Source organism: Myotis myotis, unplaced genomic scaffold (genome assembly GCF_014108235.1).
Source record: "Myotis myotis isolate mMyoMyo1 unplaced genomic scaffold, mMyoMyo1.p scaffold_m19_p_14, whole genome shotgun sequence".
NCBI classification, from domain to species: Eukaryota; Metazoa; Chordata; class Mammalia; order Chiroptera; family Vespertilionidae; genus Myotis; species Myotis myotis.
Window position 1 is genome coordinate 22,745,596 of NW_023416318.1, and position 17,032 is coordinate 22,762,627.

Here is a 17,032-nt window from a genome sequence, read left to right on the forward strand (position 1 = left end):
TTTGCTCTGTATAGCATTCATCTTAGTGCACAGTTGACATATGTTAAACTATATGTGCATCAATATACAAAACACCTTCCAGTTGTATGGTGCTTTCAATTTTCTAAGTCTTCCATAGTAATACTACCTGGTTTTAACAAGGGAGAGCTGAGTTAGAGATGTCAGTTTACCTTATATAAAAATCATATCAGTTCTAATTATAGAGATACTCTTAAGGGAACATGTGTTTTCTTTTATAATAATGAATTATTCATTTAGTTTTTTAAAATGAACTGTCTAATGCTGGTAATAAATGGTTGAGAGTTAACCCACTATTGGTGATTAACACCAGAATTCAGACTTAACTTTTCAAGAGTTTATGGTATCTTTCACCGCATTAGGTCTTAAGTTGCAATTAATGTCTTTAGGTAGGTCTGTGAGCCCCATAGACCCATATGCATTATTTGTGTGTTTCAGGGATAGAAAAGATAAATAATTTTCATCAAAATCTTACCGGGGTCCATAATTTGGTTATACAGCACTGGGTATAAACCTTGAAATCCATGTTGGTTTCCCTTGTTATTCCACATATTAGTAGTCTAACATTGGCTCAGAAAATGTTCCCCTTACTCTTGCAAAAGAGATTTAAGAGAGTAAATTATTTTTGGAATTATCTGTAATCAGTCTAACATTGCTCCCTTTCTCTTCTCTTTAAAATCTCCAGTGGTTGAGAGGACTACAGACTAGTAGACAGAGTTTTAACATTTTATTTGGTGAATGTCCATATTGTAGTAAGGTAAGCAATTAATCACATTTCATGAAATATCCTTAGCGGTTAGTTATGTGTTTTAGAAGATATCTTTATATCAGCTTTTCTAAAACTTTTTGAGATATAACTTATGTATTTAAAAAAGCAAAGTTTCTGTAAGATAAGTTGTCCCTATAAATAAAATTTTAATTTTCAAACTGCTCCTTTGATCCAAAGAGGTAATCCCTCTTTTTTGGAATAACCTTTTTAAATTTTCTGGGTGATCTGCAACTTCAGAGAAGTATTTTCAAACTGTATCATGACATCATTTCTTGTATCAAGCAATTTTTTTTTTTAGAATGTTCACACATTTGTTTTGTTAAAATGTATTCCTTTTTTTTTTAGCCAATTACCTTGAAAATGTCTGGGAGGAAGCCCTAAAATGAGAATGTAACATTTCTGTGAAGAACTGAAACTTTAAAAGCTATCAAAAGGATTTTATTGGATATCTTCAGAGAAAATATAAAGCAAGACCCACTAACATCAAAAGTAAAAGAATGATGAAGCCATAATAATATACATCTGCTTTTGTCTCTTCACTAAGGGTAAACTGGGAAATTGTAGACCAAAATCCTGTAGAACTTAAGTCTGTGACTTCCATACCAGCTGTGGAAGTGCACGTGTACCAAGATGGACATCTGGACTTGTTGAATATATCTGGACGGGTAAAATCTTGATGGGGTTCATAAAATGAGTTTTGGAACTGCATAAAGCTCTCTTTTTGTGGAGAACTTTTTACTTCATTCAAAAATTCTTGCAACTCACAATATTTTTGTCTTCTCCTTGTGCTTTCCTATGGAAAAAGACATATATAGTGTGTTAGATCTGAGTTATCCAGTATTTGTTTTGTGTACTCATGCTAAATAACCTTTTTTGTCTTTATTTTATCTGAGAATTTTTTTTTTTTTTGATCCTGGATTTTAGGAGCTTATAAAGTACTTACCAGCATCAAACAGTCAAATCTGGTTAATTTTATTGGTTCTTTTAAACCAGTAAGTAAACTATCTCTTAACTTACAATCCAAAAATAAGACAGAATATAAAAACTGAATTTTTTGGCAAGACAAAAAAACAGATTTAATCTTATAGATGTCAGATAATTATTAATGACCAAAAAGCTTTCTAATAACATAGTGATTCTAGGGGAGCAAGATGGCTGTCCAGCCACCTAATACTGCAGCCTCCAGAGGAGGCTGACACCTTCCCATAACAGACCTCAAGAAGACACCTGGTTAAAGTCCTTGTTTGTCCACAAAGTTGATCTAGGAAAAGATGCTCACTCTTATCTCCCAACAAAAAAGGAAACGACCAGTCTGTCTTTACAGTGTTAAACCTGAATGCCTAAAAGTATACAATAAACTTTGTCAAGAGGTGTGTGGCCCAAGATAAACCCAAGGACTTGGAACATATGGTATGGTGAGCAGGATACTAACTTTAAACTACTCTAACAAAGTCACACTAATGCAGTTTTCCTAAAGTTCTGTCAGCTTAAAGGCAAAATAAATAGTTATTTCATTGGACTAATAATATATTTTGTTCCACACACAAAAATATGACATCAAATATTTTATAAAGGCTAAGACCAACTGGTAAGCTAACTTAAGCAGCAGCCTATATAATAAAAGCCTAATATGCAAATTGATGGAACGACCTGTGGAATAACCGGTCACTATGATGTGCACTGACCACCAGAGGGCAGACGCTCAGTGCAAGAGCTGCCCGTAGGCCCCTGGCTGGCCAAGGCATGTGCCAGTGGGGTCCCCTATTGCCCCACCGGTCACACCACGGATTGGCCCTGATCGCCAGCCAGGCCTAGGGACCCTACCTGTGCATGAATTTCGTGCACCAGGCCTCTAGTCTATATATAACTTACTTATCTGTGGAAGTGGATGCTATTCCCATCTAGATGGAGAATAGAAGTCAAGCTACTAAACGTGTATATCCTATACATCTCTTTAAGCAACAACAAATGATATCAAATGGGAAAGTACTCATAAAGGACTTCACTTTGAGAGATCTGATTGGGAGAGTCTATGGCATAGCTTAGAAAAGTGTGGCTTACTGCCTAGCTGTCTGAATTGTGCATAAAGTTTTACTGGAACACAGCCTCACCCATTTTTTATGTATTATCTATGGCTGCTTTTACACTGTAATGACAGAGCTGAATTGTTGTGATATGACTGGACCTTAAGGATAAAATATGTACCACCTGGCCCCTGATCTAACATTAAAAAGCATACAAGTCATTTTGAGATCTTGCTAAGATACAGATCTCATTCAGGAGGTGTGAGATGTGACCTTAGTTTCTGTGTTCCTAAGAAGCACTCCAGGTGATGCCAGTGCAGCTAGATGGCATAACACACTTTGAGTAGCATGGGCTTAAGGTATGCAACAATTCTGCCAGGGCAGGCGTTCTCAACCTGGGAAAATTTTGTCCCACAGGGACATTCAGCAATTGGTGAAGATATTTTGGGTTGTCACAACTGGGAAGAGGTACTATTGCATCTACTGGTTAAAGGCCAGGGATAGCGGCCTACAATGTACAGAACAGCCCCTTACAGCATATATCCTAGCCCAATATGCCAAAAGTGATGCTATCAAACTGCATTATGAGCACCCCTTCTAGTTTTGGCCATGAGTAATGGATATTGACTAGATTTCCCCTCCTGCTGTGAAATCCCATGAAATAAATACAACAATCAAGTTGGACAAAATACAGGTACCAACTTATTAGGCTACAACTTAAGATGACTTTTACCATAGGGAAGCCTATAAAAGTTTAAACAGAAGTCAGGACATGATCAAGTTGAACTACCAATAAATTAACTGCCCGCCAGGACAAAATTCAAAACTCTTTAATAAAGTCTGGACTCTCAAGAACTTAGCATCCAGAATGTTCAATAAAACTTTACTAAACATAAGAAGCAGGAAATTTTGACCCATAACTAGGAGAAAGAAATAGAGTCAGATATGAGCCAGATGGCAGAATTATCAAACAACAATAAAACATCTACATAAATATGTGCAAAGACTTAAAGGAAAAATTAAGCATAATTAGTGAACAGATGGGGGACTCAGCAGAGAAATAGAAAATATAATGCACTTGTAGAACTGAAAAATATGACATGAAAACATTGTCAAATCAGCTCTTAAATCTAGCAAATCAATGAGACCCAGCAAAACAATATCCAAACTGAAATACAGCAATATAAAAACATGATTTGATAAATGAACAAAGCTTCAGTTATCTGTTAGGAAAGGTAAAACAATCTCATCTGCATATATTTGGCTATTAGAAGGAGAAATTAAGAGGGATTAAGGCAGAAAACAAAGAAATCAGAGCTGAAACTTTTTCAATTTGATGACAAATAAATCCAATGATAAAAGAAGCTCAATCAGCCCAAGCAGAATAAATACAAGACAGCCATCCCCCCCACCCCCCCCCAAAAAAGGTGAGAAGCAAATCTAAAAGCAGGATCAATAAGAATAATCACTAACTTCTTATAAGAAAAACAACATGGAAACATCTTTAAGATTCCATACCCAATGAAGCCTTCAAAATGAAAATGAGCAGCATCTGTTAATAGACAAGACAGAGTAAGAGCATTCTAAGTGAAACATCCTGCGAATTGCAACTAAAGACTGGACAAAAAGAAACTAATAGAACATTGTGAAAGTTGCACAATGGAAAACAGACTGGATAGAGACTCAGGACATGAAGAAGTAACAACCATGAGTCTCTCACCCCAAGCTCCCTCTTTTTGGATCCTATATATCCCAGCATGACCATATAGCAGCCTGCAATCTGAAAACAATATGCACAGACCAAAGAAGGTTCAGAAATCTCTAAGCAATGGACTTGAGGAGTGGCAGGTTTACAGGAGAGAACCCTTTGACTTTACCTGTTCTATTCTAGGTGAAAACCATAAAAAGCTGTGCCTCTCCCACTTCCCACCTTACACCATAAACATGATTGATTTGAGATGGTTCACAGACCCAAACATGAAACCTAAAACAATAAGCCTTCTAAATATATAAATATAGCAAAGTTACTTTGTGACCTTAAAGTAGACAAAAATTTCATTACCAAAAAAAATTGTAAAGCAAAAATTTGGTTAATTGAACTTTAACAAATACCGCCTGGCTGGTGTGGTTCAGTGGTTGAGCATCAACATATGAACCAGGAGTTTGAGGATCAATTCCGATTCAGGGCACATGCCCCGGTTGAGGGCTTGATCCCTAGTAGGATGCAGCCGGTCAATGAATCTCTCTCATCATTGATGTTTCTATCTCCTTCTCCCTTCCTTAGAAATCAATAAAGATATATTTTAAAATAACAAATAGCTTCTTATCAAAAACACTATTCAGTGACTGATAGCTGTCAGAGGGGAGGGGAAAGAGAGGGAGTGGATGAAAGAAGGGGAAGGGATTAGCCAAAGAACATATATGCATAACCCATAGACATAATAGTGTGGTGATGGCCAGAGTGAAGGGGGTTGGTTGAAGGTGGGCAAATGGGGGGAGGCATCTCTAATGGTGTTAACAATTAAAAAGAGAGACGGCTAATAGGCAGGCTGCACGCTAAGGAGACGACACCCACAATACAGACAGAGGACAGGAGACTATGTGTGAAATATATAAGGAATTCTTTTTTTTTTTTAATATATTTTATTGATTTTTTTTACAGAGAGGAAGGGAGAGAGATAGAGTTAGAAACATCAATAAGAGAGAAACATCGATCAGCTGCCTCCTGCACATCCCCCACTGGGGAAGTGCCCACAAGCCAGGTACATGCCCTTGACCGGAATCGAACCCGGTACCCTTCAGTCCGCAGGCTGACGCTCTATCCACTGAGCCAAACCGGTTTCGGCTATATAAGGAATTCTTACAACGTAATAATATAAAGACAACTAAATAAAAAGGATCAAAACACTTGGAAAGGCATTTAACAAAAAAGATTTATGAATGAGCACTTGGCACATGAAAAGGTGCTCAAAATTACTAGTCATCAGGAAAGTGATAATTAGAATCACCATGAGATGCTAATATACACATGTTGGAATGGCTAAAATAAAAGATAACACCAGATGTTAGGGAAGATGGAAATCTTGTACATTACTGGGAGAAGTATAAAGTGGGAACCATTTTTTAGCTTTTCGTAAAGCTGAATATGCATCTGATATGAAACCCAGCAGTTTCACCTCTGAGGAAAAACAAAACGTGTCCATTGGGCTTGTGTCAGAATATTTATAGCAACTATACTTGGGGTGGCTAGAGCCAGGGAGCCCAACTGTCCATTAATAAGAGAATGAATATGGGAATAATGATATAGTTAATCAAGTACTACTCAACAAGAAAAAGAGCAAATTACTAATACATGCAACAGTATAGATAAATCTCAAAAAGCATGCTGAGTGAACGAAGCCAGACACAAAAGTGCACACTGTATGACTACATGTATGTGAAATTCTAGAAAAGGCAAAACTAATCCATTGAAGAGAATCAGAATGTCGAAACAGTGGTTTCTCGGAGGTGAAGGGACTGACTGAGAAAGGGAACAAAAACTTTCTGGAGTGATAAAATGTACACACACATCACATTGCCATCCAATGAAAATGAATCAGTTTCTAAGCTTGGAACCTGGGCATCGATCTTTTTACAGCCCCTCTCTCTCCCATACAGTTAATTCTGGTACACAGTAAGGGTTGAAAAAGAGCACCCAAGAATATTTTGTCACCAAGCAGAATTTTCTAATTATACAAGTGGGAACTGTAAGATATGACCATTTGAAGTAGATGTCTTTACAATTAAAAAATTGGTGCTGTTATTATTCTGTAACAGAATAAATGCAAAAACTTCCTATTAGTATTATAAAAGCATCTCTCTCTCTGGATAAGTTTGTATGCTTACTGGCTGGAAATGAAATGTCTAACTAGTATGCTTCTAATTTTTGCCTTGTCTCCCAAGAAGTTCAAATCCAACTTTAATGCTCAGTTTACTGATTAACATCCCAACTGCCTGATATACCAATTTGGGGGGAAGGGGTGAGAGGTAGAAAGTGGGGGAGTTAAGCTATTCTATTTCACATTTGGGAAAATGATCGTGTACAAATCAGATAACATTGGCCCTTCTGAAAAAAAAATGTTCACTGCAGATATAAATACACTGTACTCGTCAAAAAGTTTAGATTAGGAAAGACATTGGCTGTTGGCTGAGTGAGTCGTCTGCTAAAGTTGAGTCACTATCCAACCAAATGATCAAATGATGTAGAAAGTACATCATTTTAAAATGCAACCATACTGACAGAGGAACACTTCACTTACAGTTGATTATAAGGGTTAGACTGGAGGAACCAATGTAAAAGTATGGAATATGTTAAGAGTCCCTAATGGATCATAGATGGCATAAAAATTTAAGTGCACTTCATTACATTCTTAGGCTAAAGGAAGAAATCAGATCTGTAGGCAAATGTATTCACTGTCATTCTTTTCTCTGGTAACTGGTGTTGGCTGCTTTGATTTTATCTGCTGGATAGGACATTTACTGTCCCTTCTCATTTAACAAAACTATACAACCTTGGCCTCCAGAAGAAAATAAAACATCTTTATTCCCAAAGGGCATATTCTAATGTAACGCCTTAGTTATGAAATCATAGCGAAGGTATGCAATACGGAGAAAGAATCAAAACACTTCTCACCTGCGCTGTTTCTTTGTTAAGCGATCCAATCCGCTTCTCCTCTTTCTGAACTCTTCTCCCTGTTGCAGAGGGCTCAGCACTTCTCTCACTGTGGACACTTTTTTCTGTTAACCTATTTTGCATCTGATTGACTTGCTTTGTTGCAGCCTTTTGCGAATCAACCTGTTGATTTAGAGTGATAACAGGTAATGAAAACTTTTGACACCTAAAAAAATGCATTTACATCCAGATTCTTGAAAATTCTAAACTTGCCAAGATTTGGAAAAAAAAAAAAAAAGGAATAGAGAGGAAACCAACAAATGGACGTTATAGAAAAAATACAGTAGTTGGCAAGATCCTGACCCTTTCTCATCAGTAGGACAAGACCAATTAAAATTAGCTTCTCTGTTGTGCACTCTTTGGAAATTACCTCTGCAGATAACTTGCTTATTGAAAACAGCATTTTTTTACAGAAAACTGTCACATTTAAAACGGCACATGAATTCATTATTAACCTTTGCTGGGAATGGATCCAGAATATCTTTTTAGTTTAAACTCCTAATTAGAATCTTCGTTTTCTATCACTGAAGGGAGCCTAATTAATGTGAATGTGTAAGAGGAGCTTATGATGCTGCCTACTTTTTTATACAGGTAATTTAACCTTTACGCAGATGAGTAACAGTTCATGTCATCTAATCCTGTGTACCAGGATCAGAGGTTAAGTTCTACAACCAACTTGCTTCTAAGGTTTCTTTTTCACACGCTGGCGTTATCTGGGGGATGACTGACTCTTAATAACCCTGAAGTAGACAGGGAAATAGAAGCGCAGATCCCTCAGTACAGCTGGAAGATTGAAAGCCACGGTGAAGATCCTTATGTGAAGTATTTGTACGGCAGCTTCATGTTTATAGCAGCTGAAAGCGCACTCACTTTTTTTCATGGGTTAAGCAGAGGGCAGGAGATAGGACAGTACAAGGGGAAATTACGGAGTAGCCAGTGCCAAAATAGAGAATGAATTACATTGGCTGGGCAAGCAGAGCCTTAATTTGTAGTCTCTCAATTTCTAGCTTCTATTGCCAAGTGTGGTCACTCTTTCCCTTTAAAATATGCTGGTGTTTTGTGGCTAGGTCTAAGTTATCACAACATCATTCTTTTTGGTTAATCCTCACCTGAGGATATTTAGAGAGAGAGGAAGGGAGGGGGAGACACAGGGACATTGATATGAGAGAGAGACATTGATTGGTTGTTTCTCGCACACACTAGGGGATTGAGCCTGCCACCCAGGTATGTGCCCTTGACCTGAATCAAACCCATGACCTTTCAGTCTGAGGGCTGACAATCTAACCACTGAGCAACAGGCTAGGGCACATCATTCTTTATTCATCCCTCCTCTCAGATCCCAGCTTCTCAAAGGACAGCAAAGCTACTCCCTGTCAGTAACCTGGAAATTGAAATTGCTTCCTAATCACTTAGGGGTTCTTTATTTCCAACACTCAAATCTCCCACACTACTGGGGAAATTCGTGTGTATCCACCTCCTGAGCCACTTTTCCTTCTTGGTAATAAATGCTCATCATAGCACTAGTGTGAAACAAGGAGTTTCCCAAGGCTGCTGTGCGCAGTTTTATCCTAATAAAACACTGGCTTGCCAATCATCACGAAAATGTGTGTTCTGTGGTATAAAGGATTAGATGAGATATTGAGTTTTTTTAGTGTCTCCTGTATGCTAGGCACCGTAGGTCTGACAGTTGTTGTTCTGGGAGCCTCTGATGTGCAAATACTTGGTCCAAGAGATTCAATTCTCCGTGAGGCTGGATCTGCTGTCGGTTGGATGATTAGGCTGTCCCGCCATGGGACACCTCTACCTAATAAAATGATAGCCAGTTTATGCAAAAGTTCTCTTTCTAGGGAAAGTTTTAAAATGGTAAGAATGAAGTGGGATGATTAAGTAAACATTTTTCTCTAAGTTATAAAAATACAGAAAACACTCGGCATCCCACATAATCTAGAGATACTATCCAAATGTGTGTCATTTTGAGAAAGTGGCTATTCAAACAAGGTACTTTTTACTTAAATTTCCACTAGTACGTCTCACTGTGTTACAAAATCAGGAATACTTTGGGACCCTTAAAATTTCATACACCACAAATGTGCTTATAATGGAGAATTTATATTTTATTCTTCTCACATATGGAAAATAAACATGAAGACAAGCTTAATAGAATTACTTTGAGAATTAAAGCTCAAGGAAGAATTTTGTGAACATTTAAGCTCAGTACAAAAATTACCATTGCCAGTAATAAGTCACTCCTAGCTTTGCTGTAGGAACCTCCAATTTAGGGTGAATGTAGGAACAAACTTTTACTGAAATATGGTTAGCCTGAACATTCTAACACTGACTTATACCTACTCCGCTGCGTAGGTGAAGCATTTAGGGAGAATGGGTGGCTCCTGATGCCCAGGTGTCTATACTCTGAAACTACGGATTCAGGTATCATCTTAAGGAAGGAGATACTAACAGACTGATAAAAGGATCCACTACACTGGCTCCTGAAGCAACCGCTTACTCAAGGGTTGAATTGGGACTTCAATAACGCTGGTTTTTCAATTTGGCTTTAGCGTTCTCCTCTGGGAATTCTAGAGCTTTAGCTCACCTCAGTAAGCATTCTTACTGAAATATGGTTTCCTTCAGTGAGTTGTGGACATTAAATCCCAGTGGATGGCATAAACAGACTGGTGTAGGCCTGATGATAGATTCTTCTAATTTGTCAGTGCTACCTCAGGAGCCGTCAGCACTACTAGCGGGTGATTTCAGCTACACACACCATCATCTTGATTGAGGCAAATACCCCCAAAGATTTGCTTTTCAGGAAAAAATATCAACGTCTCTACTATCTTGACATAAATTCATTCCCACTTTAACTTCAGTAACAGCATTTGAGGACTTTAGGAAGAAGGCTCAGTTTATAGGGAACAGTTTATGATACCTAGTAAAACCTAGTATTGAAAAAATACCTCGTTTTTCTTTTGTAAAAAGATGTTTGCTGAGGTTCATATGGTGATGTGCTATTTTCTAATACCTAACCAAAACATATTTTTAAGAATTCTAAATTGAAAAGGCACAGCCATTTATACTGAGGGAAATAACATTTTAAACAATTAAACATATCTCTCCTTTGAATACTGAGTGGTAGAAACATTTTATTCATCTAATGGTACACGTTTTTTGGTCCACTGGCTTATTTTTAAGTACCTTTATCTAAAAAGTACAAGTCTAAAGTTCATTCACTAGTTTGTTACATAACTAAAGTGATCCATGTGTAGATTATTAAGTAATGTTTTTAAGGAAATTTTAAGAGGATTCTGACTAAAAAAGAAATCTGGGGCCATTCATTAATATTCACTTTGGACTTAAAATTACATTTGTTATGGAAACAATCAATTACGGAAACTATCTTATGCTGTATCAGGCAAAGGGGCGAAGTATAGGACAGTTTATATCGTCATACTTGGCTTTTGGACTTTTTCAAGTTTGGTTTTTTAAGCATCACAAAATCTAAGTTTTAAAAATAAAAATTAAGGTGTACCCACATATAGTGAACCTATATTTTATACTATAATTAAATATATTTGTATACTTAAAAATATTAGAGAAATGTCATTATCCAATAAATATTGACATACTGTGAAATATATCCCCAAATCATCATACTTTATATATAATGAGGCTGATCATATTGTTAACAGAAATTAAGGTGTTAAGAATGTTACTCTTTTTTTTAAATTTATCCTTATTGTTCAAAGTCTTACAGATGTCTCTTTGTTTTTCCCAATGACCCCTCCACCCCGAAGCTCCCAGGTCTTCACACTCTATTGTCTGTGTTCAAGGGCTATACATTTATGCATGCAAGTTCCTTGGTTAATCATTGCCCACCCACCCACCCCACCCCTGCCTCATTCTTAAAGTTTTATTTTTACTAAGTGCTCTCATCAAAAGAAAAGAGTAGCTGGGTTGGGGTGACACAGTGGTTGAGCTTTGACCCATGAACTAGGAGATCCTGGTTCGATTCCTGGTCAGAGCACATTCCCAGGTTGCGGGCTCAGTCCCTAGTATGGGCATGCAGGAGGCAGTGGATCAGTGATTCTCTCTCAACATTGCTGTTTCTATCTTTCTGTCCCTTCCTCTCTGAAATCAATAAAAATATATTATAAAATAAAGAGTAAAACATTTTTGATTGCGGCTCATTGGAAAAACTGTTTTATGTTCTAGTCTCTGGATATTAAAATGGTTTCACAGTATCCTTAGAATTTGATGAAAAAAAATTCTGGTGAATAATTAAAATTTTATATCAGAGGATATAGCTATCTTTTTAAAATGGCTTTTTTATATTTCAATTAAGTTTATGAAACTAAAAAAACTACAAAAAAGGGGAAAACACTACTTAAATTGGTGTAGATTAAATGGTGACCATTATTGCAAGGGAAATACTATGTCAAGGAAATGCTCTTTGTTTTGTTGCAAAAGTGATAAAAACACAAAAGTCAATAAAACTGTTGAAATAAGTCTCAGTAATTACCAAGATCAAAATCCAGTGGCTTTTTATTAAACATGAACTTTTGTTCTGCCTTCTGCAATAAGTAAATAGTGCTGACAATTGGTTTGTGAGGCACTTGCTACAATAAAATGTAATTGTATCATGAGAGAAAGGTGACAATCAGGAGATCATGAAAAAATTACATATTCTCACTGGTAGTTAATTAGCCATGCAAAACCTCCTCAAACAGATATTCTCTTCTATTAGGAATGATTACTATGCAGGCCTACAGATGTCAATACCACAGTCATTCAAATACTTCTTTCCCTACTAATTGAAGGTTGTAAAGCTCTGGTGTCAAGGTTTTGCTTCCAAAGAGCTAATTTATGACTAGAAGGATATTTTATGTCTTCAGTTGCAGCAGCTACAAAATTCAGCAAATCAGAACCATCTGTGCTCAGATACTTGACTCACCGTTCATCCAGCAGCATATCAGTCACGTTAGTTTGCATCCTGCATTCTTGGCTCATGAACACTTGCGATGATCCAAAGTTCATAAGAAATATTAAAAATGAATGGCATCCTGACCCTGCTTTATTATACATGCATGAGGGGAGAAAAAGCCCTCCTATATATATATATTTTTTTGCATGTGGATGGGTGGCAAGGGAGAAATGGCCGTTTAGTAACCTGTCCAGTCATGTTGCTGACATCAGTCTCAGGTTTCCCCACCCTCTTAAAAAATATTTTGTCCTAATTATTTTGTATTGTTTCAAATTTAACTATTTTTCAAGTTCTAATTCTTTTTTTTAAGTTGGCACGAGGGAGTCAGAAAATGGCAGAGTAAAGGAAGGGATATAACTTTTTAAAATTGATTTTTAAAAAAAGAATTGCTTCTATACATTGAAATATCAGCACATACAAATAATCTGCTTAAATCTAAGAATATTATTATTGCCACCAAATTATGGCCAACTTGGTCTGCAAAAACAGAGGGAAATAACTAAAGAAAATCTGAAGAAAAGCAGCAAATAAAGGTTCTCATGAATGAAGTCAGAGTCGACTTAACCTAGTCGCATCTCCATGCCGACAGTGACCGCGTGCTTCTTTACTAGTACACAACAGACCACAGATCCTACCATGTTTCTGTAAGAAACAATATGTCGAACTTTCAACAAAATTGCCTGGAGCTTAGTGGAAATAGGAATTAAATATAATAAGAACCTGGGTTGTCAAACTCACCTGAAACTTGAAGCAATCTCACTTGGAAGCAAGCTTCACGGGAGGTAATCATAAGATCCCAGGGACTATGGTACTTACTTTTCGATAGTCCGCAGTACGCACATTTGCACTCTCTCCTTTCGTGGAAAAGTCCAATGGTCCTAAAGGGATTCCACCTGGGTTCAGAATTTTCTTGAGCATTTGATAGTCTGGCTTTTCATCATATGCTAAATTATGAGCACATGCCAAATATTGGGCTATTTCATCTGTGAAGTATTAAATTTTTTACATGTCATTCATAATCGGCAAAGGAATGTCAAGACACCAGTATCCTCAAAATTTTTCTTTCTTTCTTACACACATACAAACACACACACATCCTAAAGAAACTAAGAATGAACAACTCAATGAAAAGCACTTTTTAAATGATATCCAAAAATGACTGAAATATAGTGACCTATAGATTGACAAGATGAGAGAAACTGATTTTTTAAATATATTTTTGTATATACAGGATGTCCCCCCCTAAAATGTATACACTCTTTAACAGCTTATTGCTCAATTTTGAAAATAAAATGTACTTTAATAAATACTGCCTTTATCATTATTCAAAGTGTGTGTATACATTTTGGGGGGGAACACCCTATATTTACTAAATCACTAATCAAAGAAAGAAAACTTTTTGTATTATAGTGGTTTTGATTTATGGGGTGCAAGTACTAAGAACTACCTGAGTAATATGATAGATAATTTTATTTTATGTTGAGGTTTTAAAAAATCACTTAAAAACAATTGGTACTTACTATAAACCTCCTTACTTCAAAGGGAAAAAATAATTCCAAATTTTAATTAAGGCTTTGATTTTGAAATTATAACAGTTCATTGAATTGTACGTGTTCAGCCGTGACTGACTGTAGAATTCGCCAAACCTCCATACCTGGCGAGCCCAGCACCTCCCCGTCGCAGCATTCCTGATTTAGTGCAGAAGGATGAGAAGTTGCTACCTTTTTTTTTCCTCTCTATTGTAATCTCCTGCCTGGGACTATAAAGTAACTTCCTCCCCCCCCCCCAGCACCCCCCCCCCAAAAAAAAATTATGAACTACAAACTTTTAAAAACAAGAATTAGTAACCAACAGTTATAAACATAGCAGAGCCTTAAAACAAATGTGGTTTTTGCAGCATTTCTGTTTCATGAAGGTTCAATCTACAATCTATATACAAGGATAAGACCATACACTGTTTAAAAGCGGGCATGTTTTCATTTGTTTACAGTGACGTTTAGAGGTTTAGACAAGTTCACAAACTAGTCTTTACAGCCTTTCCCCTTCAAAAACTTATTACTAACCCAGACACAAGTTCTTCTTACTTTACCACCAGGCTGTTTACATCCCATAGTAAGAAAATCTGGGAAGCGTTGTGGGTTGGCAGGAGTGACTTCCTAGCCTTCTCTTCCCCTCCCTCCAGGCCTAGCTCCCTTCAATCTGGGAAAGACAGAGAAACGGGGTTTCACTGCCCACAGGGAAAAATTCCCAAAGACATAGTCATCATCTGTTTTTGTTCTAGGAAAGTCAGAGAGTGACCATTACACACCATACTGTCCACATCTATTCTCCAAGGACATCAGGCTCATGTGACTAAGATGAGAACTCTGGGCTCCAGGGTTTTTCATTTGTTTGTTCATTTAGACACTGTGGCAATTATGCAACCTACTTTTCCCCTCTCTACTGTATATAAATTCTGTTATCTAGTATTCCATCAGCCAGATTTCTATTCACCAGCAAGTGCTGGGGTTCCATCATATTTATAACTCAGGCTTGCAGGAGCCCTCTGGGGGCGTCCAATTCCTGGAGGGATGATCAAGGAGGAAAAAGATTAAATTACATTCACTGCTCTTTTAATATAAATATTCTGTGGTTCTTTGGGCCTTTCAAGATCGGTAGGCCACGTATGGTATATCTTACAATTCTATTAACCAAAATATCCCAAATGGAGAGAGCAGAGCTGAACACTTTTCACAAACGGCTGTTAGAAGACAATGGAAGACTCCTGGCATTCCACGGCTGGGAGCAGCTGTTTGGCAAAGCCTTCACAGGCCTGAGGTTTGAAAAAAACTAGGTACCAGAGAGGTTAGAGAGGGAGAAAAAGCAAAGACCCACCTCTGTTACAAATGTATTATAATCCTGGAGCTCAGACTTTTGTGATGTAGTACTGGTTTAACTGTTAGCTTTTCAAGATCTGGATTTATTATATTAAGTACACTTTCTAATTTACTAGCATATTTCCAGAGCTATAAAACAAAATACTTTGAGTAGTATGAAATTATGATATCCTTGAATCATCTGCTTTTTAAGCTAGCGAAATATTAAGTATCATTACTGACTATCATTTCAAGAGATAGAAACTTTGGAAACTACTATCATTACACTGAGTTAGGCATGCATGCTGCAAACTTCTTGGCTGTTTTATTCCATAAAATGTCTTAGTAATGGACCTTTTGTAAATCAGTTTAATTGCCCTGCTTACAATACCCATTCTCCTAAGCATAATCAACTAACTTAAGAGACCTTCGGTGAATATTAATGGTTCAACATGTTGTTCTTTAGAAACAGAAATCTGCATTTGATAAAATAATACTATAGACTCAAATGGTTTGTGCTGAAAAAGAGGAACCTGGCACTGCTGCCGTGAGTTCTTGTATCACTCACCTCTTCTTTTAACCTAACCTTAGTGACAGAAGTGTCACGGAAGATTATCTGATATAACCCAGGGCATCTGGGCTTTCTTTTCTGACCTGAAACTGCACATTGACCTTCTGTGCAGGAGGGACAGGAAAGGCAAAGGAGATATATGAGATGTACAATTAAATTTTTTTTTCTGAAATTGCCCCAGCTCTCTTTTTTTACTAAGTGAAACACAAACTATATGACCCGGTAAAAATGTCAATAAGAATATTAGTCGAGCCCAGCTGGTGTGGTTCAGTGGTTGAGTGTCCACCTAAGAACCAGGAGGTCACTGTTCAATTCCCAGTCAGGGCACACGCCTGGGTTGTAAACTCGATCCCAGCAGGGGGTGTGCAGAAGGCAGCCAATCAATGATTGTCTCTCATCATTGATGTCTCTCTCTCTCTCTCTCTCTCTCTCTCTCTCTCTCTCTCTCTCTCTCTCTCCTTCCTCTCTGAAATCAATAAAAAATATATTTTTAAAAAAGAGTATTAGCCAAAAAGGAATATTGGCATTTGGACCAAGTTACTCATTGCAATTACAAAAACAAAACACTTTCATCTTTCAACCCATCCCCTAAATGAATACTCCCCTGTTGTCCCCATCCCTTCAGTAGCAAAGGGAGGGCAGAAAGCAGGATAGCAGACTGGCAGACTTGGGAAATAGCGTTGGGAGAGCAGGTCTGGTTTGTTCCTCTTTTGTTTCCTATGAAAATGAAAACTCTGGTCTCTTGTCAAAGAAGGGCTAGGTATGAGTTTAAGATGATTTAGCTCTAAAACCCTCAGATGGAAATTGACCCTGTTTGACCTTAGCTAGAGGGTCAGTGTGCATACTCACTTTCATAAGTCAGGTAAAAGCTAACTTTGAGATTGCCCCATATAAACAGAGAACAAGATTCACTCTGCTTATCTATCTCTGAGAAAAAGCAAGCCTGACAGCAAATGGGGGCTCTGTTCTATAAGACAATGTAAGCCACTTGCTTCAATTGGTGCTCAGTGTGCCTCACATGCATTGCAGGCAGCAGGCACTTTGTAACTCTGAATCAACTTATTGTTTTTACGACTACTAATGTCAAATTAAAGAACTCCGAAAAT

At 37.3% G+C, this 17,032-nt stretch overlaps 2 protein-coding genes across 12 annotated transcripts in view; one reads left to right on the top strand and one right to left on the bottom strand.

Annotated features, from left to right (window-relative positions):
- The window catches only part of FANCL (FA complementation group L), a 77,562-nt gene that overhangs the window by 57,683 nt on the left and 2,847 nt on the right, over positions 1-17,032 (top strand). Inside the window, exons 13-14 of one of the 3 annotated variants that reach the window (XM_036334494.1) lie at positions 704-775; positions 1,133-1,515. The exons of the other annotated variants lie outside the window; for them this stretch is intronic. Of the exons in view, the coding sequence (XP_036190387.1) occupies positions 704-775; positions 1,133-1,168 (108 nt within the window). The 3' untranslated portion in view covers positions 1,169-1,515. Of the gene's footprint in view, positions 1-703; positions 776-1,132; positions 1,516-17,032 lie in introns of those variants that run through there. 3 annotated transcript variants of the gene reach the window in all.
- VRK2 (VRK serine/threonine kinase 2) overlaps positions 1-17,032 on the bottom strand; it is a 111,407-nt gene that overhangs the window by 31,571 nt on the left and 62,804 nt on the right. For 3 of the 9 annotated variants that reach the window (XM_036334489.1, XM_036334485.1, XM_036334484.1), the window contains 3 exons: positions 13,317-13,483; positions 7,484-7,645; positions 1,209-1,580 (listed from right to left, as the gene is read on the bottom strand). In XM_036334489.1, coding sequence (XP_036190382.1) covers positions 1,239-1,580; positions 7,484-7,645; positions 13,317-13,483 — 671 coding nt within the window. In that variant the 3' untranslated portion in view covers positions 1,209-1,238. Of the gene's footprint in view, positions 1-1,208; positions 1,581-4,329; positions 4,364-7,483; positions 7,646-13,316; positions 13,484-17,032 lie in introns of those variants that run through there. The other 6 variants (XM_036334487.1, XM_036334486.1, XR_004971830.1 and 3 more) reach the window with 4 other exon arrangements.